Source organism: Trichoderma breve, chromosome 1 (assembly GCF_028502605.1).
Source record: "Trichoderma breve strain T069 chromosome 1, whole genome shotgun sequence".
In the NCBI taxonomy this organism is placed as follows: domain Eukaryota; kingdom Fungi; phylum Ascomycota; class Sordariomycetes; order Hypocreales; family Hypocreaceae; genus Trichoderma; species Trichoderma breve.
Genome location: NC_079232.1, coordinates 4,206,243 through 4,230,519, shown reverse-complemented (window position 1 = coordinate 4,230,519; position 24,277 = coordinate 4,206,243). Strand labels below are relative to the sequence as shown.

Genomic DNA, 24,277 nt, shown 5'->3' with positions numbered 1-24,277 from the left:
TTGGAATTATACGGCCATGGTCGACACAGAAGTTTACTGCTGGGTGTGCAAAGGCCGTGGATTTAAATGTCCTTCACCAAGGCATTCTGCCGATTGTGACAGGAGCGCAAGCTATTGGGGCTTCAGAAACTGTGATTGCGCCCATTGCCGGGGATCAGGCATACGAATTGAACAAGTACGACAAACTGTCACACATGATTGCGACTGCTCCAAGTCCTTTTAATCACTTCTAGGGTTGATGATGGCAATCTCAATTCAAGGTTCGATTCAGGAATTTGCGACCAATTTAGGTACTGTTAGCAACTAGGGCAGGTGGTTGTAGTCTCATGTAATGGATTGGTGTCAGGAGTTCTCCCTTGTCGGTCATGTTTGTGGTTTTACTTCTATTGCAATACAATCATTACTGCCACGGGCTATATTTTGGTGTACTGGCCAGACAGAGGTAATTAGCAATCTATACTGAATAGACCCTCACGGCTACAAAGAGTGACACTCTAACCAATCGCCCCGATCCTCTTCTTCTATAAATGAACTATTGCACGTCACCCATCCTGTTACCGTTAGGTAGAGTGGACTCAACAAAGGGGGAAATAGTATGGTCGTGTAAAGACTGAGGGCGGACGGATTAACGCCAAACGTTGAGCAATGAACCGGTGACGGTGGTGACACTCACATCCCAGCAGAAAACTTTTTTTCCCAATATTCCTTTACCTTATTCCGAATGATATAATAAGGCCCGATCAAGGGCAGTAAGTGCTGGTGGTGGTGGGTGTAATAGGGTCATGATAGACTTAGACGCTGCGAAGGATCATCACGCTTCTCACCATATTCCCTCGTATCGTTTAAGAATTGAATGAGTCTTCGATCTCTTTGCCTCCTGCAGAATTCCCATCACTTCGTTTTTCTCTCGTCGGAGGAAGACTGTCTTCAGATTTGCACCTGAACAGCTGATCGTGAGAGAATGGATATCCGAGGCGGAAGTCTGTTGGCCTGCGGTGGACTTACTCCTCCGGGGTGGACGAATTCGCCAACGTGCGCTCTCGATCGGTGTAAGCGGTACTCTTGCCCTGACTAGACTCCAATGCGGATTGAATCTTGGACCAAAATCGGGCCTCGATATTATCTTTAAGCCATCTTGCGTCCTCTGGATACGTCGCTAAGAATTGAATACAATCATCTGTAATGATCGCATCGCGACGAAGGTTTGCCCGAATAATCTGGCGAAAGGTTTTGGTATCATACCGTCCAGGATTTGGCCTTCGCGGGCGTTGATTTGGATTTGGTGGCCTCGTGAATGGATACCTTTTTAATTTGGATTGTATTTCCTCAGGCAATGTTTGCTCAATAGCAATGCTACTCCAAGTGTTAGTAGACCGATGATGGCTTCACAACGCCTTAAGGTTCTTCTAACAGGGATTTTCCCGTCCACTTGTACCGTAAAATTGGCGGATCTTCAGCAGATTCGCCGTGATCGATAAGGAAGTAGCAGTTACGGTTCTCATAGCCAAAGTTGTCACCGTACGAATTCCAACGATCCTTGTTCCAATCAAAGTCGCGGTTCCAATGGTGTTGACAAACGATGTTTCGTATAAAATCGATTCGTTAGCCATAATCATTTCCTGGCACAAGGCTTGTTACTGTTTGCACCATGATCCGTACCGGTCCCGGATATTGCGAGGGCGGATTTGGTTCGACTGTGGGGACCTCCATGATGGCTTCTGATAGATGAGAGATGCAAATTCCTATTGGCACGGGCCGTTGCGAATAAAATGATTCAGCAATGTAAAGATTAATAAGTAAAGATGAATTGCAGTAAGAGTGAAGAGAAGCTCAAGATAGTGAGCGAAGAGAAAGAGCCGAGCTGCGACGTTGTTTGATGTTGACGTTGACGAAGGCGGTGGAAGGGCAGATGATGAACCGACGTCTAACCAACAAACAAATATCACTAGCCCACCCTGCATGGCACTGATTGCAATGTTTGCTTTACTTCTCTTGGTCAATCCTTATTCATGTACTATCGGACAATGGCTACTCGTGGCTACTTTTCACAAATATGTTCTCAAGTTAATGATGTCAAATGTACAATGTATTTATACCCAACTATGGACAGTTAAGACATCTCTTTAGCTATTTGAAGAGAGTCCAGTGAAGTTCAAAGACCACCCGTATGTACAAAGCCTCTTCTCAAAAATATATATACTGAATCAGATTCACAACCGCAGCTAGCCTCCCAATGCTAACATCTCACTTTCTCGATTTCCTTTCAAGTTTTAGACAGATATCCTTTCCGATTTACACGTTCAACGGCTGGGCGCTGCGCCTGCCAGTGTTGCATGTGCCAGTGGGAGGAGCAGTGCCGGCAGAGTTGAAGTCGGTATCCGGGCCAGGGTTGGGGAAGAGCACATCCTTGCCCTCGAGAGTACCGCAGCCGTTGTTAACGTTGGCAACAAACTGAGAAGGACGGCTGCTGAACGGGTCGGACGGGCTGCGAGCGGCTTTGCTTCGGCCCTGGATGGTGACGTGGGCGCAGTTCATGTACATCTCACGGTTTCCAATCTTGTTGAACCAGGTCCACGAGAAGATGGCGTCTCCAGCAGGCGTGTCGTTGGGCAGGGTGAAGCTCCAGGTGGGCTTGAGAGGGCACTGGCCGATCCACGAGTGGAAGGCCTTCCAGGTTCGGCCCTGGTCGTAGGACAGAGAGACTTGGCAGCTGCCTCCCTCGTGAGTGGCAGAGCCGGAGAGGGTCAAGTTGTAAGTGCCTCCAGCTTGCCAGGTGACGACTGACTTGCCCTCAGGCTTGTTGAAGTCGACTTGGTATCCCTTGCAAGGATAGTTGCCGCCGGCCTGGAACAGCGGGTTGGTCATGCTGTAGTCTCGCAGAGCCTCAGGCACGTTGGGGTTGAACTTGGAGCGGAAGGCATAAGGCCATGAGAGTTCCATGTGGGCCTGAGCCATGGCGACGAGGCCAAGAATAGAGGCGAAAGTGAAGACCTTCATTGTGATGATCGTATGTGAGAGTGTTACAAGTTTGTCTTAGGTCAATGATCCAATTGAGTCGAGCTGTCAGAGACTGTTGTTGTATGGTAGATCCAAGGGAAAGGCTGGTTGGAGAGATGAGAGACAAGTAGTCTCTTAAGTAGTTATTCGAAACCTCATACAGACAAGGCACGAAGCAATCCATTAGATTTAGGAAAGAATACCGAGCTAGACCCATTGTAAAGGTTTGCCAGCGATGCGGCAGTCGTTCCGTTACATCTGGCGTGAAAGGGGGACAGGCATGTTGCTGATGCCATGAATAGCAGAGTCAACCTCCCAGATTGGGGCATGCCATCTCCCACCATCTCTGACCCCCAATGCTACCGAGTCTCGAGGTCACCACACTGGTCTCTTGGCATTCTATGCATTGTTGGAATCCTACGAGATAATCATTCACATGGGCGGCATTGACACCGACCCCGGTAATAACGAAGGCCAACTCGCGGCCACGCTGGGCGGCAACCGACTTGGGTGGTCCAATTAACCTGTTGACGGCGCCATTGTGGGGGAAAGAAATGCCAGATGCTGTCAAACACAGATCGTGACCAGGCTAAAATGTCTGGAGTCTATCCCAGCCACTTACACACACGCTTCTCTTGTGACTACCAGCTCCAGCACAGGGGTGCCATGTGGACCTGAACCACTGCGACGAAACCATGAGGCTGTGATGCAGAGGCTCCCTTGTCTGGTCCCACCGCTGCGTATGGAAGCTGGTTATCATGATACTGCGAGTAGTATTTGCCAGTGTTACTAGTAAGCCGTGTATGTGTGTAAGCGGCCATGATGAGCCAAGACGCCAAGCCCATCAAATCAACTTGCAACGAGCGGCCGTTTTAAGAAAGAGATGGAACTGAAGATCACTTAATCGCATACTCATAAACGTAAAATATTCACATGCTATCCTCTACTTGATAGACATTCACGTGTTGTCAATTCGAGCGATGGTCCGCCAGCCACTGCCTTGTCCAAACAAACACGCAAAGGGCCTTGTAAGCGCCCCGTAGGAGAATCAGCCAGCCGCCAAGTCCTTGGAATGAATATTTCCCGCTTATTCACCGCCGCATGAAACAAAACAGAAACATTTCGGGGAAACAACAAGGCTCCGAAAGATGATGCGGAGACTTGACAAAGAAACAGCCATGGACTTGCCTGGCTCTGGAATGCTTGAGGCTTCGGACCGACAGCCGCGGATCCCACCAATCGGGTGCCCCTGACAAGAGGTAAGCATGCGTTTGACGGGTGCAGGAACAGGAACATACAGGGTTCCTGTCGATCAGCGCATTCTCCAAAGTACACGAGGAGGTGGTGGAGAGAAGGGACGAAGAAATCATTACTTTGGTCTTGGCTGCGGTCTTGTAAACCACCATCTCTCCATTTGACACGTTACAAATACAAAGGGGTGCAGAGGATGGACTTGGATATTGACTAAAGCCAATAGATTTATTGGCCATCCTTGGCGCCAATGCGCAGAGGCAGCCTATACAAATCCCGTCCTCAATCTACATCGGACATGTCTATGGGCACTGATACGGCAACTACATGTATGCAGGATCTCGGCACGTTATTGCTCGGAGCGGCAAAGATATGGGCTGCTTCAAATCGTCTCATTTCGCCGATATCACACATTTCAGCCATATTCCCGATAGTCTTCACTCATGACCAAAGGTCGCTCACCGTGAATGACCAGGGCTCCAACTCTAGCCTCTCGTATAAAACACCAAACTCAGACTATCGTCAGCGCAGCCCACCAAATCTACCGTTTAGAAATCCGGCCTCGCTCTCCGACATTTCCGCGCAGTCTCACCCTCGCAAACATACACATATAAAGAGGAACTTTTATCATGACAACCCCCTAATTGCCAGAGCGGTAGGTCGCAATGTTCGCATGCCGCGCCGTGCGACGTTCGTATCTCACGGCCTTCCTATTCCAGAAAGAAGCTTGAAATTTAGATGCCTCCGACTATCGATCTCCCTTGCCCGCGCCATTTTTGCCATAGACGGCAACGCGCTAAACATGCAACGCGAAACGGCACTCAAGAACATCCCTTCATCAGTTCAGATACTCTAAAAGTATAGCCTCCCCTTGTCCTTTTCTCGAACCGCTGCCCGTAACGTTAACTTTAAAAATCCCCCTTGACGCCGGCATCTTATTAGCCTAGCAATACTGGGGGTCCTAAGAACAGTTCCTCCTGCCCAATGGAGACCTCTCATGATCCCCCCTGCTGCCTATTCGAGGTCTAGTCGAAGCTTGCAGAAGAAGCTTGATTCCTTTATCTTGTCTTGTTCGCCTTGGCGGCGGTGCGCGTGGGCTCCTGGATGCTCTCCTTGCTTCTTCGGCTTGAGATGAAGATGGGGGCTCGTGGGCCGCACATGTCTGTGCTTAGCCGTGAACCGACGAGAGCCGAGTAATGGCAGCGTCAAGACAAAGGTCATTATTGACCTTTCGGGTCATTCGTGAAAGATTGGCAACCACACTTTCTACATCTACGGGACCATTCGGGCGGAGGGATCTTTGCTATCTGGCGCCATGGATGAGATACAACCATCCACGACTATCGTTTGTCACAGTGTTGATATCATTTGAATAGAAAACGAGGTCTCGGGTTAACTGCTCTCGGACAGACAGGACTCTGTTGAGAGTCTACACCGACTTACACAGAGAAGCATCATCAAAACCAAGCCTTGGCGGTGGTAGTCTGATCAAGAAGCAAAGCATGCAACCAAAGGACCACGAAAACTATACGGTAGCATTATTAGAATACCGATCGGCGAAAAGAATGGTACATAGAAGTTATCTGTATTCTTCAATACAACTGTTTCCTACAACATTAGCGAGTATCTTGAGTATTCGAAGACCATATCCCTAATGCGTACACAGTTGCCTTGTACTATCGTTTCTTCATTATATGTACTTTCAAATTTGTCAGCTTTCTGGCTCAATCCATCAGACATCCATGGGTAACTACGTCTTTGATGGGTTTCCTACCTAAGAAGCATCGGAGAGTAACAACTGAGCGTTCAGTAACACTCATTGGCTGCCATTCGACTCGAAGTTGAGTCTAGTGTTAGCGCTGCCGAACCGGTGCCGAAAACGCATGATTTGATCGGTGAATACTACTACATTGACTTTACCCTGTTATTCTACCTAGTGGTGACGACTCATGATAAGGACTCGATACCTATTCATTTAATTCATGGGTTACAGAGTATTTTCATCGGTTAACGCAACCAAGGTATCGCCAAACATATAAGTTCAACGTTCGCATTCAATTTTCGCATGGTGGTGTAGGGTGGCTCAGTGCAAGCTCTCACAAGCGGGCACTACCAACACTACTAACAAAGGTGTCGCTGGTTCTCACGCTCCGTGTAAGCTGTTATGCATACGTATTTAGTCTAATTTTCTTCTTTCAATGGCATGATCTGCGCGTAGACAATTTTAAAATTATTTGAAAAATGATGAAGTTTTTCGATTTTAAGACTGCCGGATGTTGCTATCCTTATCTCCGGGCATGTGAAATTCCCCTCTCCTCATCTGATAAATACAGACAAAATGAACTTCAAATATTCACCTTTCCAGCCAATTCCGTTCGCCATTCTCAATTCACCACCTCTCTTGCATCGGAAAATTAAGTAAAAACTCTACAAAATGTCGTGCCCGGATTGTTACCGCGGCTCGGTCCACGAAGGCGAGCCGCGGGGAACTGTCACTCGCGCCTATGGTCTCGAGACCTACGTCGTTGAACCAGCTGATGGGACGCCCCCCAAAGGCATTGCCGTCATAATTCCAGATGCATTTGGATGGGCCTTTGTCAATACAAGGCTTCTTGCAGATAAGTATGCCGACCAGGGCGGGTTCAAGGTGTATGCTCCGGATTTCATGAATGGTAAGTCAGCCTCGATATACAACCCATGGCTCATGAAGCACGCTTTAGACATTGAAGGCTGATTGTTGCAGGCCGACCTGCACCGTTGTACATGATTGACGACATGAAAATTATATCATCGAAGGAAGCTGGAATCTTCTCCAAAATGCAAGTACCATGCTAAACACCATTGTGGAAATTGAGCTACAGTTGCTAACACGCAGCTCGAACGGACTTGTAGCTATCACTTCTTCCACGCTCTTGGCGGCATGTTGCCCTTTATCACCTACAATTGGCCCACCAGGGCATGGCCAAGAGTCAAAGGCTTCTTTGAGCAGCTCCGCAAGGAAGAAGGCGCCTCACTACCAGTTGGCGCCGCGGGCTTCTGCTGGGGCGGCAAGCAAGTCATTCTGCTGGGTCGCGGAGATACAATCGACGGACGACCGCTGATTGACGCTGGATTCACCGGACACCCAAGTATGTTAAGTCTCAACAGCGACATTGAAAACTTGAAGTTGCCAGTGTCGTTTGCGATGGCCGAGCACGATGACTACCTCTCTGTGGAAAAGGCTGAGGCTATCAGAGCCATTGTTGAGGCGAAGCCCGAACCAGCTCGCGGAGAATTAACTATCTATCTAAAGGCTGGACATGGATTTTGTGTGCGAGCGGACCACAAGTTTCCTGACTCTTTGCAGCAGGCGGACGATGCGACTGAGCAGTGCATCAAGTGGTTTACGGCCCATTTTAGCAATTTTACACAGCCTTCCTGAGAAACTCATAATGGGGGGAGCTGAATCGTGTGGATGGCTAGGTCTGCTTGAGAATGCTTTGGGAGGATTGAAGGAGAATTGCTACTCATATTTACAGCGTGTTTGTCATATACCAAAGTTGAGCATATAATGTAATAGGACTAGGCTCTCGAAGAACGAATTTACGCTAAAGGTGATACGATGCCGAGCTATGTGATTCCTTCTCGCGAGGGTTGCTGTTTATGCTTAGTGAATATAGAAAACATAGTATTTATCTCCATAGAATCAATTTGAATAAGAGCAACTTATTGAAATGACGCACTTTTGCTACCATCCGACCCAATGAACTATTCTCGGAGTATCATTCGGAGGCCATGATGGCTCGGCATAAGAAGCTCTATCATCGAAATAGGAAAGAGGGTTGGAAATCTGGGGTAAAGAAGACGGTGCATTATAGCCGACGGCAATTACTAATTCTGATGACTCTCTCTGCATGTCCTATGATGGTGTTGAGGAGCAGACTTTGTGATGGACCGTTTGTGCTACATGTATGAAGGTGTGCTGCATGTAGCTAAAGAGACCGTTCATACACCTTACATATTTCACCTTTTCAAATTTTAACAACAACATTATGAACCAACCGATTGTGCTATCCAAAATGTCAAATAGAGGGGATCTTGTAATTGGGCATGTGATCTTCTACAGTCTCCATTGCAATGGCGATAATGCGGGGAAGATGTGCCGGACAACGGATCTGGGGATTTCGGCATCTAAAAAAGGCCGGGTCTCTTATATTCCACGATTGGCCAGGCATAGTGGCCCATTTATTTGGGATCGTATAGTTGAACAATTACCGTCGGTTGATGTCTATTACCAAAATCGTGCATATGATTTATAAACCCGAATAATTTGTCCAACTCTCGTGAATGGCATCCGGTCGACCGAACTTGATAATGTATAAATATCATGTCAGTTGCTGATATCAAGGGTTTCTGTCGACAATCTTCCGTCCGGCGCAATAAACCTGCACACATAAATCAAGATGCTTCCTCTTCTATTATACGCCGCTGCCGTCACGGCGGCAAGCACAACCGGCCTGCGGAAGCTGAGCAATCTGGTCACATTCGGCGACAGCTATACAGACGAAGGCCGTCTCAACTACATTTTTGCCAACAATGCACTGCCTCCTCCAGGCCAGCTTCTACCCGTGAACAATGCAACGTCAGTAGGCGGTTATGCCTGGCCAAGACTCGTAGCACAAAAGACCGGAGCCAAGCTCTACGACTATGCCGTTGCCGGCGGCATGTGTTCTGATAGCGTCACCCAACACTTTCTCAGCAACATCAACGGGCCGTTCCCATCCATCTTGGATTACGAGGTCCCAGCATTTAAGACAGATCTCGGCTACAAGGGCTTGTATCCAGATAGGAGGCCGGACAACACTGTCTATGCGCTGTGGATCGGTACCAATGACCTAGGAATTGATGGATTCTTGGGCAACAACCAAGTCAATGGCGCTACCATCACAGACTTTGTAGAGTGTGTCTGGAAAGCCTTTGACGGCGTTTACAAGCTGGGGGGCAGGCAATTTGTGCTTCTGAACGTGCTGCCACTACAGCTCTCGCCGATGTATGCTTCTATCGCGAACGGCGGAACGGGAAATAATGAGTATTGGGGAAACAAGGCAACATACAACACGACGGACACTCAGTATAAGATGGAGGAATTCTTGACCAGTGCCAACACAATGTTCGCCACGGGAGCGCCGTATAACTTATTGGTCAAGAAGCGCTGGCCAGGGGCTACTGTCAGCTTACTGGATGTGCACTCGATGTTACTGGATTTGCGTTCAGACCCAACCAAGTATTATACAGAGCCGGTTGACATTACTGGGTCTTGGAGAGGATGCGGAGACTCGGGATGCTTCCAGTCGACGGAGCCGCAGTCGAATTTTGTGTGGTGAGTGCTCTCATAGCGTGATTTTGAGACGGTATAGGTGACAATTGGAACTCTGACTTGAGATTGAATTAGGTATGACGAGGTGCACCCATCAGAGAGGACATGCGAACATGTTGCCGATGAGTTTATCAACCTGCTGGAAGGAAGATCGAAATACGGCACCATCTACCACTAAGTGAATTCACTTGATTGTGTGGTGAATGAGTGGCATCCAGATTGCAGCCAGAGTTACAACGGCCTTTGGTGGTCATTGCGCGCTTTATACGTGGAAACATGATTCGAGGCTGAGACAGTAAAGCTGTGTCGACAATTACGTTGGCTGGTGGCCGGTATTATTCGTGGAGTAAGCCGGCGTCTCGACGCATAACGTTGCTGAGTGTCTGTGTGAATCACGGATGAGATTTATAATCGCATTTCAGCTTGTCGTATTTATGGTGATTGGTTAAAAGGGGCGTGGACTTTGTTGTAAAATAGTATTGGACATTCCTATCTTGGACTGATGAGAAATGATGATGACGAATGGGCTCATGTTTAGGTACGAGTGATGAACAAGATACAAGTTATGAAAGGCACACCCGCTTGTTCAATTTCATGCTGAAGTTACCTTACCTGTGGCTGAATTTATATACTACAAAGTTGACATGACAGTATACGTGCAGTATAACTTCCTCTCGGTAGTATATACTTCTTACACATATAGCTCTGCTGCTGTTCTTCCGTACCTGATACCAGCATCACATCACTTCTACCTGATCAAAAGCCCAAGAATCTCTTCCATTATCTGCGTCTCTCAGCAACTCTCGCCAGCTTATTCAGCAGAGGCACGGCCCGAGGCTTGCAGCCCGACTTTGCTCATCTCATCAGATGCAATCCAATAAGCTGGCCAAGTTACACAAGCCGTCGCATTTTTCCGAGCGCCAGCAAAACTTTGCTGCTCCATCCGCAAAACTATAAATAAACACGCGCAGATAGGAAGATATAAAAACAAGGACAAGTCTCTTGTGTTTATTCTCTTGCAGTCAATCGTCTCACTTCATAAAAGTCATTACACTTGCCCTTTATTTCTCTCCATCTCTGGTGTCTTTTGGCGATACTCCCAGCGTATCGGCATCGGCATCTCACGTCATTTCGCGACTGCAAAGGACAGGCTAGGCCACTTTCGCGCTTCTCTGACCCGCTAAGGCCATTTTCCATCTACAACTTCTTCTCAGCCAATCCGTCCGTCCAACTACATATAATCTACAGCACCGAGTCTCGCCACTTTACTTCGCCATTCCTCCCTCGCCATCGCCATCGCCCTCTGGACACGACACGACCGGTGCAATCCATCGCCAGCCATGTACGCGAACAACTACGGCTTTGGCAATGCCGCGCCCAACTTCAACCCCGCGGGCACACCGCAGCAAGGAATGCAGCCGGGCCAGCAGGTCATGTTCAACCGCCAGCAGCAATTCGCCGGCATGGCGCCTCAAGGGGCGTTTCCTGGAGCGAACCCGCACATGATGGCCGACGCAAACTCGGCAAACTCCATGATGCAGTCGCAAGGCATGATGCCGTCGCAGGGCATGCCGGGCATGGCGCCAAACAATCAGAGTGCGTCTCTTCTCCCCTTACAAGCAGTCGCGCGACAGGCAACAGGCCAAGCGAGCATGTGCTGACCGTGCAACAGTGGCTTACCAGCAGCAATTCCCCGGCGCGGCGTACGGCCAAGTCCTCCCCGCGGGTGTCGGACCTCAAGGCTTCGTTCCGAATAACTACATGATGGGTGCTGGAATGCCGGGCTTCCCCATGGGCCAGCCCGGCATGCCTCAGCAGCAGCAGATGATGATGCAACGAATGCAACAGCAGCAACAAGCTCAGCAACAGCAACAGCAACAGCAACAACAAGCTCAACAACAACAGCAGCAGCAGCCGAACCAGGCCATGGGCCAGGTGTCGACTCCCCAGAGACCCCCGAGCACAGCCCAAGGAACGCCGACAAACATCATGCCTCCCCAACAGCCTCAGTTCTCGACTCCGCAGCCCATGTCCCAGGGACAGACGCCGACAAATCAACAGCCAATGGGATTGGGCACCCCTCAGACACCGACATTTTCCTCCAATCCGGCCAGCGGCATGGCCGGTCTCCCAACGGGTGCGGTACCTATGAGCCCTACAACAGAGGCTCTGGAAAAGGAGAGGTTCGCCTTGCTGTTAGACATCAACCACGAGCTACTATATGAGTCGATCCAGATCCAGACAACGCTACAAGAAATGAAAAAGGAGTTTGCCGCTGTCAATGGCAACATCCCAGACAGGAAACCTTCCGAGGAGGAGAACCACTTCCAACAAGACTATCTGCAGTATGTTTCACATGCCAAAATATTGACACAGACACACAAAACTAATGGTACATAGTTGCATGCGACGATTACAAGCCAATCTGTCATATATGGCTGCACTGGCAGATAGGAAGCCAGAAGTCAAAGGACCGCCTTGTCCAGCATATCTCAGTGCACCTCCACTGAACTTGACTCTCAGACCCAGAGCAGTACCAATTGGCGCCGAAAATTCAACAACGCCTCCAGATGCTGTAGCGGATAGAGAAGAGCGGAATAGGTCTATCCAGGATCTGTATCGACGACTACAGGCTGTCTTCCCCACGTTCGACCCCAAGAAGGAGCCAGCCTTCCGCACGACGGCCTCGGCCCAGAAGCCTGGTAACCCAATGGCCCCGAGCCAGCATGCCAGTCCCGCTTCCCAGAGGACACCCCAGCTGCCTAATATGCCTGGCCCGCCAATGAATCTACAGCCCAACTTGGCTTTGCAGTAGGTCGATGAAACTCGCCGTTGGGCTGCGTAGTGATTTGGGCATTTGTGGACGTAATGGAAGAACAGGAATAGCAGGGAAGGGAAAGCGGGCCTGCGATTCCCGCTATCCTGTTGGCGTTTTCGACTTAGAGGCTTGATTTCGGTTACTTGGTTATATGATACCACTTGGTATTGCGTTTCCTCACCTTGGATTTTGGGGGGAGACCACATGACAGCGACGTTGCTTGGAGACGCATACACTCATGAAGCATAAAATGACGAAACTCTCTCGGGAGGCATGCTTTGTTTAGATTAGCTGTACCTATCTATTTCTTATACACTAGCTAGTACTTGTATAACTTCTCAGTTTACAATGCTGACGAGCGGTTAGCTCATGTGAATATTTGGATTCTATGCGGATAGTCCTCGTTGCCATGCTCTATTGACGGTTTGCCTATGGCGTTACACTAAATAGGAGTTTTCAAGAAAGGGGTGTATCATGTGATACTCGGAGATTTTGCTAAAATATCTGTCCCACTCAACGAAGATGTATGCCTTTGGTGTAACGGTGCGTGTTCGTGATCGCTTCAGCTAAGTCAAAGCTTCATCTGATATGCAAAACCCGATCAAGAGTGTAGATCTGCTAGCGCCACGCTAAATCTTTAGCTACAGTTTCCTGGTGGGCCATTGAGATACGAGTATAACATCGAGAGTTTATGTTCGTCCTCCATGTCACTTTGTCACCTCAGCCTCAAGATAGAGTAGGTACCTGTAAACTTTGTTATATATAGATAGATATGCGTGAATATGAGAGAAAATTAGGACTTAAGCATCATTGAGATGGATCGGAAAAATTGCTCAAGATCTAGCTTTGTCTGCCACGGGAGGGGCAGCCTCTCACACGCAATACATGTTTTATCCTTAAATTGAAGTCCCATCTTGCTTCTGCTCAACAATTCTTAATCTCGCCCAAATATTCAGAACCTAAAGATACTACATTGCCATCCTTCATTCACTAAGTGAACCATTACTCCACACGCCATGGCACAGAAAACAGCCCCCCTCCCACCATATCATCTTCCTAAGGAGAATGGGTGTACGTGTCTGCATCACCCAGCTCCCTCGTACATGGACAATTTCACTGATTCCTTTCTTAACTAGCCGTGAGGACACCTCCTGGCATGAATAGAACTGAGCAGCTCATCTGGTGGCGCGGTGAGGATCGCATCGTCAACAACACCGTCAATTCTGCCCATGTTACACTTGCCAGACGTGGCTATAACATTCAGCAAATGCTGGGCATTCCCAATCAATACGGCATGTTTTCGTCCGGCCCTGCTCGCCTGCAAGCTTATGAGGGGTATTTGGCGGCATATTTAGCTTGCCTCCTCCTTTTGTTCCTTATTGTTGTTGCGGCAGTTCTTATGCTGCATTATCTTGTCGAGTCAAGAGAATTCTCGATTCTTAAAGTAGTATCGGCTTATTTGATGTTTGCGATTCCCCTGATTGCCATTGCTTGGCTATTGGTTGTTTTCCATCGTCGCCGTTCGCCAGATTATGTCTGGACCAAAGGTTGGAAATTACACACGGTATAGCAGATGCAGATCATTGGTTTGCTTCAAGTCAGCTACAATAAGAGTATTAGTTTTGTCATGTTTTGCCATTACCTGTGATCTATAAATTAATAATCCGAGAGTGGATTTGACAACGCAGATACGAATCGGCAAATCACGATCTGGCAGTAAGATCGATGCTTGGGATGTCGGTTTATGGATTCTTACTATGGAAAATATGAAAGGAGGCATCTGTGTATGCGTTTCTCTCCGAAATGCCTCAAGTAGCCTTCAGGGCAAGGCTTTGAACACGTACATGTATTCTGGCCTCTACACCAAAGTTTAACAGAGGGCTTCGAAACTCAGAATCTGCCACTGAGATTGTTGTCGGATACACTTTTGGGAACCTCTAGGACGCTGGTGGAATATTCTAATATACTTTCATTCTCTCTTATAAAAAGAAGTGCCACCATTCATCAGAAAATAGGATAAACCTCCCCTTACACCAATTTACACCTTCATCTACTCGACCATTTGGCTGCTCTCATCAGCCATGTCTTCAACGTATCCAACGACTCCCACTCCTCCTCCTCCCCCTCATCTTCGCCCTCCCGCTTATCTTCCTCCTCAAGGTAAGATCAACGCAGCTATAACTGCGCTTCGCCGGTTCACCTTCCAATCAGGGCAACTCGCTGACTTACACCAGAAAATGCAACTGCTGAGGCCTCCAGACCGTCAAGAGATGCCAAGAGAGGTACCATGAAGACCGTCAGGTTATTATTCGGCCGCCAAGTCCAAAATGGCCAGCCAAACCCCGTCCTCGTTTCAGTAGCCACCCGAGGCTACAACATCCAGTCTCGCGTTTTGCATATTCCTGACTCGCTCGGCATATTCACACGCGGATCCCCTCGCCGATCAGCTTGGGAGGGTTTCGTGTTTGTATATGCATCCTTAAACCTTCTATTCTTGGCCATCATGTTCTCATGTTGGATAATGGTTCTGGAAGACTATGGAAATCACTCTCCGATGATACCGATATCTTTTGTAGTCTTGTACATCGCGGTGGTAATGCTCATCTGGGTAGTAGTGATTTACAACCCCCGACGTATGCCAGGCTATAATTGGAGAGATAACCCGCAGGTGCTGAGGGTGTAATTGCTGGGCGATTTGTATCTTTTGCGGATTGAACGGCCCTTTATACTGGTGGTGGCTACCTACCTGATGTTTCGGTTAATGGTATCCTACGAGGTAGTGTTAGATGGTATATTGGTACTATTTGCAACTTTGGAAGACAGAAGAGCAAATCTCTTTTTAGATTGACTACAGAGAATTGGCCTTGGCCGGGAGCAAAATAGCAAGAATGTGTTTACCTCTCCAACGGGCGGCAGGATAATCAGACAAGTAGTCAGACAATTGATCAGACAACTGACAGCTTGGAGCCAATTAATAACATACTTAAAATAGTCGTTCGCCCTTAAGCTTCATCATGGTTACGATTTGTACGGAATCGTCAGTCACCTCACATCCAAGTTCAAGGTACAGTCCTGAAGACGTAAAAAGTGTGCAGCTCTTGAAGTAGATGAAGCATCAAATGGAGACTACCAATACACATTAAGTAGACTATTGTTGACTGGTACTATATTGAGAAAGCTGTTGATTGAATGAAATTCTTCATTACAGTACCTCTGTAGCTATCAGACAGCTTAACAGCAACACACCTGACGTAGACTTTCCGTAAATATGTAGGTAGGTGGGCGAGAATGAAGGTCACCTAGGATGGCATCTAGTTCTCTTCGAGCATGGAAGAAATTTACAGACTAAACTCAATCTCATTAGGGCTGAGTTGCCAAGGTCCAAGGTGAGGATAACTTGTACGATAGACAATTACACATCGCAACCGCTTACCTACGGTTTCAACTAATCGAAATAAGAGCAAATCAGGATGCTCGTCCCCCAACCATCTCTGCATCTTTTTTTGGCTTGCCGTGATCCACATGGTGGGAAAAAAGCAAGAGAAAAAAAAAGATCTGCGGAGGCGTTTGGATGGTGCTCCACAAACGAGATGGTGGTAGAAACATGTGCTTCTGGGAGAGAGGAAGAGTCTCGTGACACCAGGAGAGCCGGTTTCCTGCTTCACAATGTGCTCATTCAAGGCCAATTTGGAGATATTTGTATTCTACAATCCATCTCTATTTTCCGCTCTTGTCTTACAGTTTGCCTCGTGCTTGTTCAAACACTCAACGACGCATCGTATCTCGTCCGAACCGGGGAGGCAACAATGAATCCATCACCGATGGAGGGGTCAATCTTATTCGATCCATTGAATTTTTTTTTTCTTTTGGGGGTCCCAGGGCCGCTGCGGGGTCCATTTAGTGCGTGGGCTTCTGAAGGAATACCACGCAAACGCCTGCAAACATCCATCATAGGCAATCTAGAGCCCCCCGAGCAGCGCCGTCATTGGCCCATCTGGCTGGTGGCGGTGGAACGGGCGCTGTGATCTCAGCTGCATTGGCCAATGGCAAGGCGCTGGCTCTCAACATTTTGAGGCTAATCCGCGCCAGTCATGGCTTGATGATGGTATTGATTGGCAAGAGAAAAAAAAAAAAAAAATAAGATGGTGTCAAATCCGCCGAGATTTTTTTTCTCTTCCTTTTCCTTTCTTCTTCCTCCTCCTCAACTACGGCAAGAGCATCCTTCAAGCTTCTTTCTTTCTCTCCATACTCTCTGAAGGACGCCTTGCAATTGTTGAGGAAGCAGATGACAGCGAGGTAGCTTTTGACCTGCCCGGGAGAAGCTCTGAAAACGAGTTTTTCGTGTCAGTCGCCAGCAAACCTTCGCCCCTCACTTTCTCTTCATCACCATCTTTTGCCCCGCCTTGGGTATCGTCAGTAACAAGACAGCTGGGGAAAAAGCTTCTTGAACGACGAAAAGCCAAGAGTTGTTTTCTGCTGAACCTCAATCACACAAAAGAGGAAAAGAAACCAACTTTCTACACCAAAAAACATGGCTGTTCAGCTCCTTAAGCCCGCCTCGGCCAGCTATGGCAGCAGCGAGCGCCTCGTCTGCCTTGAGCTCGAGGATGGCTCAACCTACCAGGGTTACAGCTTCGGTGCTGAGAAGAGCATCGCCGGAGAGCTGGTTTTCCAGACCGGCATGGTGGGCTACCCCGAATCCATCACAGACCCCTCATATCGCGGCCAGATCCTCGTCATCACCTTTCCCTTAGTCGGAAACTATGGTGTCCCTTCGCGGGAGACGCTGGACGAGCTGCTCGGCGACCTGCCTGCCCACTTTGAGTCGTCCCAGATTCACATTGCCGGTCTTGTTACCGCTTCTTACTGCGGCGAGGATTTCTCCCACTTCCTCGCTACCTCCTCCCTGGGCACATGGCTCAAGGAGCAGGGCGTCCCCGCCATGTATGGTGTGGACACCAGAGCCTTGACCAAGAGGATCCGTGAAAAGGGTAGCATGCTGGGTAAGATGAGACTTGCCAGCATCGCCGCTGCTGGTAACGGCGCCGCCAATGGCCTCGCCTCTCTCAACGAATTCGAGGCAATTGAATGGGTAAACCCCAACACACAGAACTTAGTGGCACAGGGTGAGTTTCCCCATCTGCCTCCCTTTTTACTAGATAAGAAAACCCCAAAGAGACAATATGCTCATGCCTTTCGTAGTGTCCGTCAAGGAGCCCAAGTTGTATAAGCCTCCCGCGTCCGTTGTTGCTCGCAAGCATCCCTCCGGCCGGACAATCCGTGTTCTCTGTGTCGATGTTGGTATGAAGTACAACCAGCTTCGATGCTTCCTCAAGCGAGGCGTCGAAGTCGTAGTTGTCCCCTGGGACTACGATCTGGCCAAGGCTGCCGGTGAAGAGTACGACGGTCTCTTCATCTCCAACGGTCCTGGTGACCCAGCTGTCCTTGAGAGCACTGCCAAGAACATTGCTGCCGTCATGGAGACCAACAAGATCCCCATCTTCGGCATCTGCTTGGGCCACCAGCTCATGGCCCGCGCTTCTGGCGCAAAGACTGCCAAGATGAAGTTTGGTAACCGCGGTCACAACATCCCCTGCACAAGCATGGTCACTGGAAAGTGCCACATCACTTCCCAGAACCACGGTTTCGCTGTGGATGCCGCCAGCCTGCCCACCGGCTGGACAGAGCTCTTCGTCAACGCCAACGATGGCAGCAACGAGGGTATCATGCACGTTGAGAAGCCATACTTTAGCGTCCAATTCCACCCCGAGAGCACCCCTGGTCCTCGCGACACAGAGTATCTCTTTGACGTCTTCATTGACACCATGGCCAACTGCGCTGAGAACCCTGCTCTGCTAAAGGCTCCCGTCGCTTTCCCCGGCGGAACCATTGCGGAGAACGAGAGGCTTCACCCTCGCGTTTCTGTCAAGAAGGTCCTTGTTCTTGGCAGTGGTGGTCTTAGCATTGGCCAAGCTGGCGAGTTCGATTACTCTGGTAGCCAGGCCATCAAGGCTCTCAAGGAGGAAGGCATCTACACTGTCCTCATCAACCCCAACATTGCCACCATTCAAACCTCAAAGGGCTTGGCCGACAAGGTCTACTTCCTGCCTGTCAACGCCGAGTTTGTCCGCAAGGTCATCCTGTATGAGCGACCCGATGCCATCTACGTCACTTTCGGTGGCCAGACTGCTCTGCAGGTCGGTATCCAGCTCAAGGATGAGTTTGAGAGCCTTGGTGTCAAGGTCCTGGGTACCCCCATCGACACCATCATCACCACTGAGGACCGAGAGCTCTTTGCCCGAAGCATGGACTCCATCGGCGAAAAGTGCGCCAAGTCGGCCTCGGCCAGCAATGTAGACGAAGCTCTCCACGTCGTCAAGGACATTGGCTTCCCCGTCATTGTCCGTGCCGCCTATGCTCTGGGTGGTTTGGGCAGTGGTTTCGCCAACAACGAGCAGGAGCTGCTTGATCTCTGCCACAAGGCTTTCGCCGCCAGTCCTCAAGTCCTGATTGAGCGAAGTATGAAGGGATGGAAAGAAATCGAGTACGAAGTCGTTCGAGATGCCCAGGACAACTGCATTACTGTCTGTAACATGGAGAACTTTGACCCTCTCGGTATCCACACTGGTGATTCCATCGTGGTCGCCCCCTCGCAGACCCTCTCAGATGAGGACTACAACATGCTCCGAACAACGGCCGTCAACGTCATTCGACACCTGGGCGTTGTCGGTGAGTGTAACATCCAGTATGCCCTGAACCCCTTCTCTCGGGAATACTGCATTATTGAGGTCAACGCTCGATTGTCCCGATCCTCTGCCTTGGCCTCCAAGGCCACTGGTTATCCCTTAGCTTTTATTGCCGCCAAGCTGGGTCTTGGAATCCCGCTCAAGGAGATTAAGAACTCGGTGACCAAGGTTACCTGCGCCTGCTTCGAGCCTTCTCTCGACTATGTTGTCGTCAAGATGCCCAGATGGGACTTGAAGAAGTTCACTCGTGTCTCCACCCAGCTCGGCTCTTCCATGAAGAGTGTTGGTGAAGTCATGAGCATTGGTCGCTCGTTTGAGGAAGCCATTCAAAAGGCTATCCGAGCCATCGACTTCCACAACCTTGGCTTCAACGAGACCAAGGCTCTCATGAGCATCGACGACGAGCTGCAGACGCCCTCTGATCAGCGTCTGTTTGCCATTGCCAACGCCATGCACCAGGGCTACTCCGTCGACAAGATTTGGGAAATGACCCGAATCGACAAGTGGTTCCTCCGAAAGCTCAAGGGACTGAGCGACTTTTCCAAGCAAATGACTCAGTTCACCACCGTCGATATTGCGCAGAACCCCAGCATCCTTCTGCAGGCCAAGCGTCTGGGTTTCTGCGACCGACAGCTGGCCAAGTTCTGGAGCTCCAACGAAATCGCTGTCCGCCGCCTCAGGCTTGACGCTGGCATCCAGCCCTTTGTCAAGCAGATTGACACGGTTGCTGCCGAGTTCCCTGCCTTTACCAACTACCTGTACCTCACCTACAACGCGTCTGAGCACGATGTCGACTTTGAGGACCATGGTGTCATGGTTCTCGGCTCTGGTGTGTACCGTATCGGCTCGTCTGTCGAGTTCGATTGGTGCTCTGTCCGTGCCATCCGCACCCTGCGAGCCACCGGCCACAAGACCATCATGGTCAACTACAACCCAGAGACGGTGAGCACAGATTACGACGAGGCGGACAAGCTGTACTTTGAGAACATCACGCTCGAGACGGTTCTGGACATTTACCAGCTGGAGAATGCACACGGCGTTCTTGGTGCCATGGGTGGCCAGACCCCCAACAACATTGCCCTTCCTCTGCACCGCGCTGGAGTCAAGGTGCTGGGTACCTCTCCTGAGATGATTGATACCGCTGAGAACCGATACAAGTTCTCTCGTATGCTGGACCGAATCGGCGTCGACCAGCCTACCTGGAAGGAGCTTACTAGCTTCGAGGAGGCCAGGGCTTTCTGCCAGGCAGTCTCCTACCCTGTGCTGGTCCGCCCTTCATACGTCCTTTCTGGCGCTGCCATGAACACTGTTTACTCTGAGAAGGACCTGGAGAGCTACCTGGCCCAGGCTGCCGAGGTCTCTCGCGAGCACCCAGTCGTCATTACCAAGTACATTGAGAACGCAAAGGAGATTGAGATGGACGCTGTCGCCAAGGACGGTGTTATGGTCGGCCACTTCATTTCCGAGCACGTGGAGAACGCTGGTGTTCACTCCGGTGACGCCACGCTCATCCTGCCCCCTCAGGATCTTGAGCGCACCACTATCGATCGCATTGTGGAGGCCACTCGCAAGATTGGTGCTGCTCTGAACGTGACTGGCCCCTTCAATATCCAGTTCATTGCCAAGGACAACGACATCAAGGTCATTGAGTGTAACGTCCGAGCTTCCCGCTCGTTCCCATTCGTTTCCAAGACCATGGGTGTTGACCTCATCGAGATGGCCACCAAGGCCATCATGAACCAGCCCTTCCAGGAGTACCCTCCCACGGATATTCCTCCTAACTGCGTTGGTGTCAAGGTGCCTCAATTCAGTTTCTCTCGTCTCTCCGGCGCCGACCCCGTCCTTGGTGTCGAAATGGCTTCTACTGGTGAAGTTGCCTGCTTCGGTGTCGACAAGAACGAGGCATACCTCAAGGCTCTCCTGTCCACTGGATTCAAGATCCCCAAGAAGAACATTCTACTGTCCATCGGATCGTACAAGGACAAGAAGGAGATGCTGCCGTCGGTGCAGAAGCTGCAGAAGATTGGCTACAAGCTGTTTGCCACCGCTGGTACCGCCGACTTTTTGCAGGAGCATGGCGTTCCCGTCCAGTACCTCGAAGTCCTCGGCAAGGAGGAGGACAAGGAGTCGGAGTTTTCGCTCACTCAGCACCTGTCCAAGAACACGATTGATCTGTACATCAACCTGCCTTCCAACAACAAGTACCGCCGCCCGGCCAACTACATGAGCAAGGGTTACCAGACTCGTCGTATGGCTGTTGACTACCAGATCCCCCTGGTTACCAACGTCAAGAACGCCAAGATTCTCATTGAGGCCATTGCCCGAAGCTTCGAGCTCAACGTTGCCAAGCGCGATTACCAGACTAGCCACAAGACGGTTGTCTTGCCCGGCCTAGTCAACGTTGCGGCCTTTGTTCCCGGACTTGTCACTCCCCAGAGCCACGACATGGAGATTGTCACCAAGGCCTCCATCTCTGCGGGCTTCAGCATGATCCGCGTCATGCCTCTCGGTCTCGAGGGTGCCATCACTGACGCCATCACTCTGAGGGCTGCTCAGCAGAACAGCAAGCTCGGCGACTTCTGCGACTACAACCTGTCTGTCTCTGCCACTTCGGAGAACGACAGCCAGATCAGCGCCCTTGCTGGTGAAGTCGGCTCCCTCTTCATTCCTTTCAACCACTTGTCTGGCAACATTAGCAAGGTGGCTGCCGTCACTGCCCACTTTGACGCCTGGCCGACGCACAAGGTCATTGTGACCGATGCTAAGCTGACTGACCTGGCGTCGATCCTGTTGCTTGCTTCTCTGCACAACCGCCGAATCCACGTTACTTCGGTTACGAACAAGGACGACATTCGGCTGATTGCGCTGTCCAAGGCCAAGGGTCTGCGTGTTTCTTGCGACGTCTCCATCTACTCTCTCTACCTGTCTACCAAGGACTACCCTGAGCTTGACCGACTCCTCCCCACCCCCGAGGACCAGGCAGCTCTCTGGGAGAACATGGCACACATTGATGTCTTCTCCGTCGGAAGCCTGCCTTACCAGCTCGCCGAGTCCCTGGGTCACAAGGCTGACACGTCCAGCGGCGTTGCGGATGCCCTTCCGCTCCTGCTGACCTCTGTCACCGAGGGCAAGCTGACGGTTGACGACCTCAAGGAGAAGCTTTACCAAAACCCCATGGAGATCTTTGAGCTCCATGATCAAGTCGGTACCAGTATCGAGGTTGAGATTGATCGTCCTTACCAGGTTCTCCCCGGCAGCGTGTGGTCGCCGTTTGAGGGCCGTGTGATGCGTGGATCTGTCCGCAGGGTCACTTTCCAGGACGCCACCGTCTGCTTAGACGGCGAGCTCCTGCCGGTGCCCCCCAAGGGCAAGGATATGTCTTCGCACAACATCTCTCGCGAAGTCCCCGTTTCTCCCCCTCTGAAGCCCGCCATGGGCCTCATTACCCAAGTCACCGAGAGCCCCAAGCCCAAACAGCAGGCCGCGTTCAGCAGCCCCAAGATTGCGGCTAGGTTCCGCAACATGGAGGGACTGGGCTCGCCCGCCAGACTGGGAAGCGCCGTGGATGAGTTGGGTCTGTCTCTGTCACCCCAGCCCGCCGCCAGCTCCCCTCTCCAGCAGCTACTGTCGCAGCCCAACTCGTTCAAGAACTCTCACGTTCTGTCCGTGAAGCAGTATACCCGAGCTGACTTGCACTTGCTGTTTACGGTTGCCCAGGAGATGCGACTCGGCGTTCAGCGTGAGGGCGTCTTGAACGTCCTCCGCGGACGTGTTCTCTGCACGCTCTTTTACGAGCCCTCTACTCGCACTTCGGCCTCGTTTGATGCTGCCATGCAGAGACTTGGCGGACGCACCATTGCGATTTCGACATCTAGCTCGTCTGTTCAGAAGGGCGAGACGCTGCAGGACACTCTGCGAACGCTGGCCTGCTACGGAGATGCCGTTGTCCTGCGCCACCCCCAGGAGACCTCTGTGGACATTGCAGACAAGTACTGCCCCGTCCCTGTTGTCAACGGCGGAAACGGTAGCAAGGAGCACCCTACCCAGGCATTCCTTGACCTCTTCACCATCCGTGAGGAGCTGGGCACTGTTCAGGGCCTGACGATTACCTTCCTGGGTGATCTCCTGTATGGCCGACCGGTCCACTCGCTGGTGTACCTGCTCCAGCACTACCAGGTCAAGGTCCAACTGGTCTCTCCCAAGGCTCTATCTCTGCCTGCCAAGGTGAGAGAGCAGCTGATTGCATCAGGACAGCTCCTGGTGGAGTCTGAGACTCTGACGCCCGAGATCCTGGCCCGCAGTGATGTCCTGTACTGCACGCGTGTTCAGAAGGAGCGGTTCGAGAGTGTGGAGGCTTATGAGAAGGTCAAGGATTCATACCGCGTGGATAACGCTACGCTGAAGAATGCCAAGAGTTCCATGGTTGTGTTGCACCCTCTGCCCAGGAACGAGGAGGTGGCTGAGGAGGTGGACTTTGACCAGAGGGCGGCGTACTTTAGACAGGTAAGCACGACTCCCCAGCGGATTGAGGAGGTGAATTGGCTAACATTGATTTACAGATGCGGTATGGTCTTTACTGCAGGATGGCGCTCCTGGCACTTGTTATGGCTAGCTCGTAAAGAGGCTATATTTTGTCAGACGCGGCGGCGCATTTTCCCAAAGACTGTACAGAGTAGATTTTTCTTTCGTTTCGGTTTTCACTTTCGATGGTTTCTTATGGATGGAAGGCGAATAGCTCGGCTCGGTTTATTCAAAAAGGCGGTATGATGTAGAAGGCTATTTCTTTTTCTTTTTCCCGGACGTTACGTGTTAGAGTACGTCCTAGGTATAAAACCCGTATTTCAGCAAAGGGCAACATTTGCTTCATTTGGAGGGTTTTTTGGGTCTGTGTGGCGTTGAAGCCAGCAGACCGTAGATGATATTCGTATGATACCCAATAAACATGTTTGTATACGCATACGTATTTTTATACGTATGCGTATGTGCGTACGTATGTACGTATGTGCGTTTCGTGCGTTTTGCGTGTATGTGTGTTTTGTATGTGTGTGTTTTGTGTGTAGACTTTTTTACAGGTGAGTTGTAGATATTTTACAGGTATGTTTACTTCGA

The 24,277-nt window shown here is 50.4% G+C and overlaps 5 protein-coding genes across 5 annotated transcripts; 4 read left to right on the top strand and 1 right to left on the bottom strand.

Annotated features, from left to right (window-relative positions):
* Positions 1-2,292: 2,292 nt before the first annotated feature.
* On the bottom strand, positions 2,293-2,997 carry T069G_01266 (uncharacterized protein; the record flags this gene model as incomplete). The annotated part of the gene is made up of 1 exon (XM_056168476.1): positions 2,293-2,997. One exon carries the CDS (start codon positions 2,995-2,997, stop codon positions 2,293-2,295), a length of 705 nt encoding a protein of 234 aa, XP_056033792.1.
* A 3,685-nt stretch (positions 2,998-6,682) lies between these two features.
* T069G_01265 (dienelactone hydrolase family domain-containing protein) lies at positions 6,683-7,669 on the top strand (the record flags this gene model as incomplete). The annotated part of the gene is made up of 3 exons (XM_056168475.1): positions 6,683-6,920; positions 6,992-7,067; positions 7,141-7,669. The coding sequence occupies 3 exons, from the start codon at positions 6,683-6,685 to the stop codon at positions 7,667-7,669; spliced, it is 843 nt and encodes a 280-aa protein (XP_056033791.1).
* Positions 7,670-8,690: 1,021 nt separating this feature from the next.
* T069G_01264 (GDSL-like lipase/Acylhydrolase domain-containing protein) lies at positions 8,691-9,782 on the top strand (the record flags this gene model as incomplete). Its single annotated transcript, XM_056168474.1, has 2 exons — positions 8,691-9,607; positions 9,680-9,782. 2 exons carry the CDS (start codon positions 8,691-8,693, stop codon positions 9,780-9,782), a joined length of 1,020 nt encoding a protein of 339 aa, XP_056033790.1.
* Positions 9,783-10,944: 1,162 nt separating this feature from the next.
* Positions 10,945-12,419, top strand: T069G_01263 (uncharacterized protein; the record flags this gene model as incomplete). The annotated part of the gene is made up of 4 exons (XM_056168473.1): positions 10,945-11,200; positions 11,277-11,539; positions 11,609-11,949; positions 12,005-12,419. 4 exons carry the CDS (start codon positions 10,945-10,947, stop codon positions 12,417-12,419), a joined length of 1,275 nt encoding a protein of 424 aa, XP_056033789.1.
* A 4,534-nt stretch (positions 12,420-16,953) lies between these two features.
* Positions 16,954-23,787, top strand: T069G_01262 (carbamoyl-phosphate synthase L chain, ATP binding domain-containing protein; the record flags this gene model as incomplete). Its single annotated transcript, XM_056168472.1, has 3 exons — positions 16,954-17,548; positions 17,625-23,671; positions 23,728-23,787. The coding sequence occupies 3 exons, from the start codon at positions 16,954-16,956 to the stop codon at positions 23,785-23,787; spliced, it is 6,702 nt and encodes a 2,233-aa protein (XP_056033788.1).
* Between the last annotated feature and the right edge of the window lie 490 nt (positions 23,788-24,277).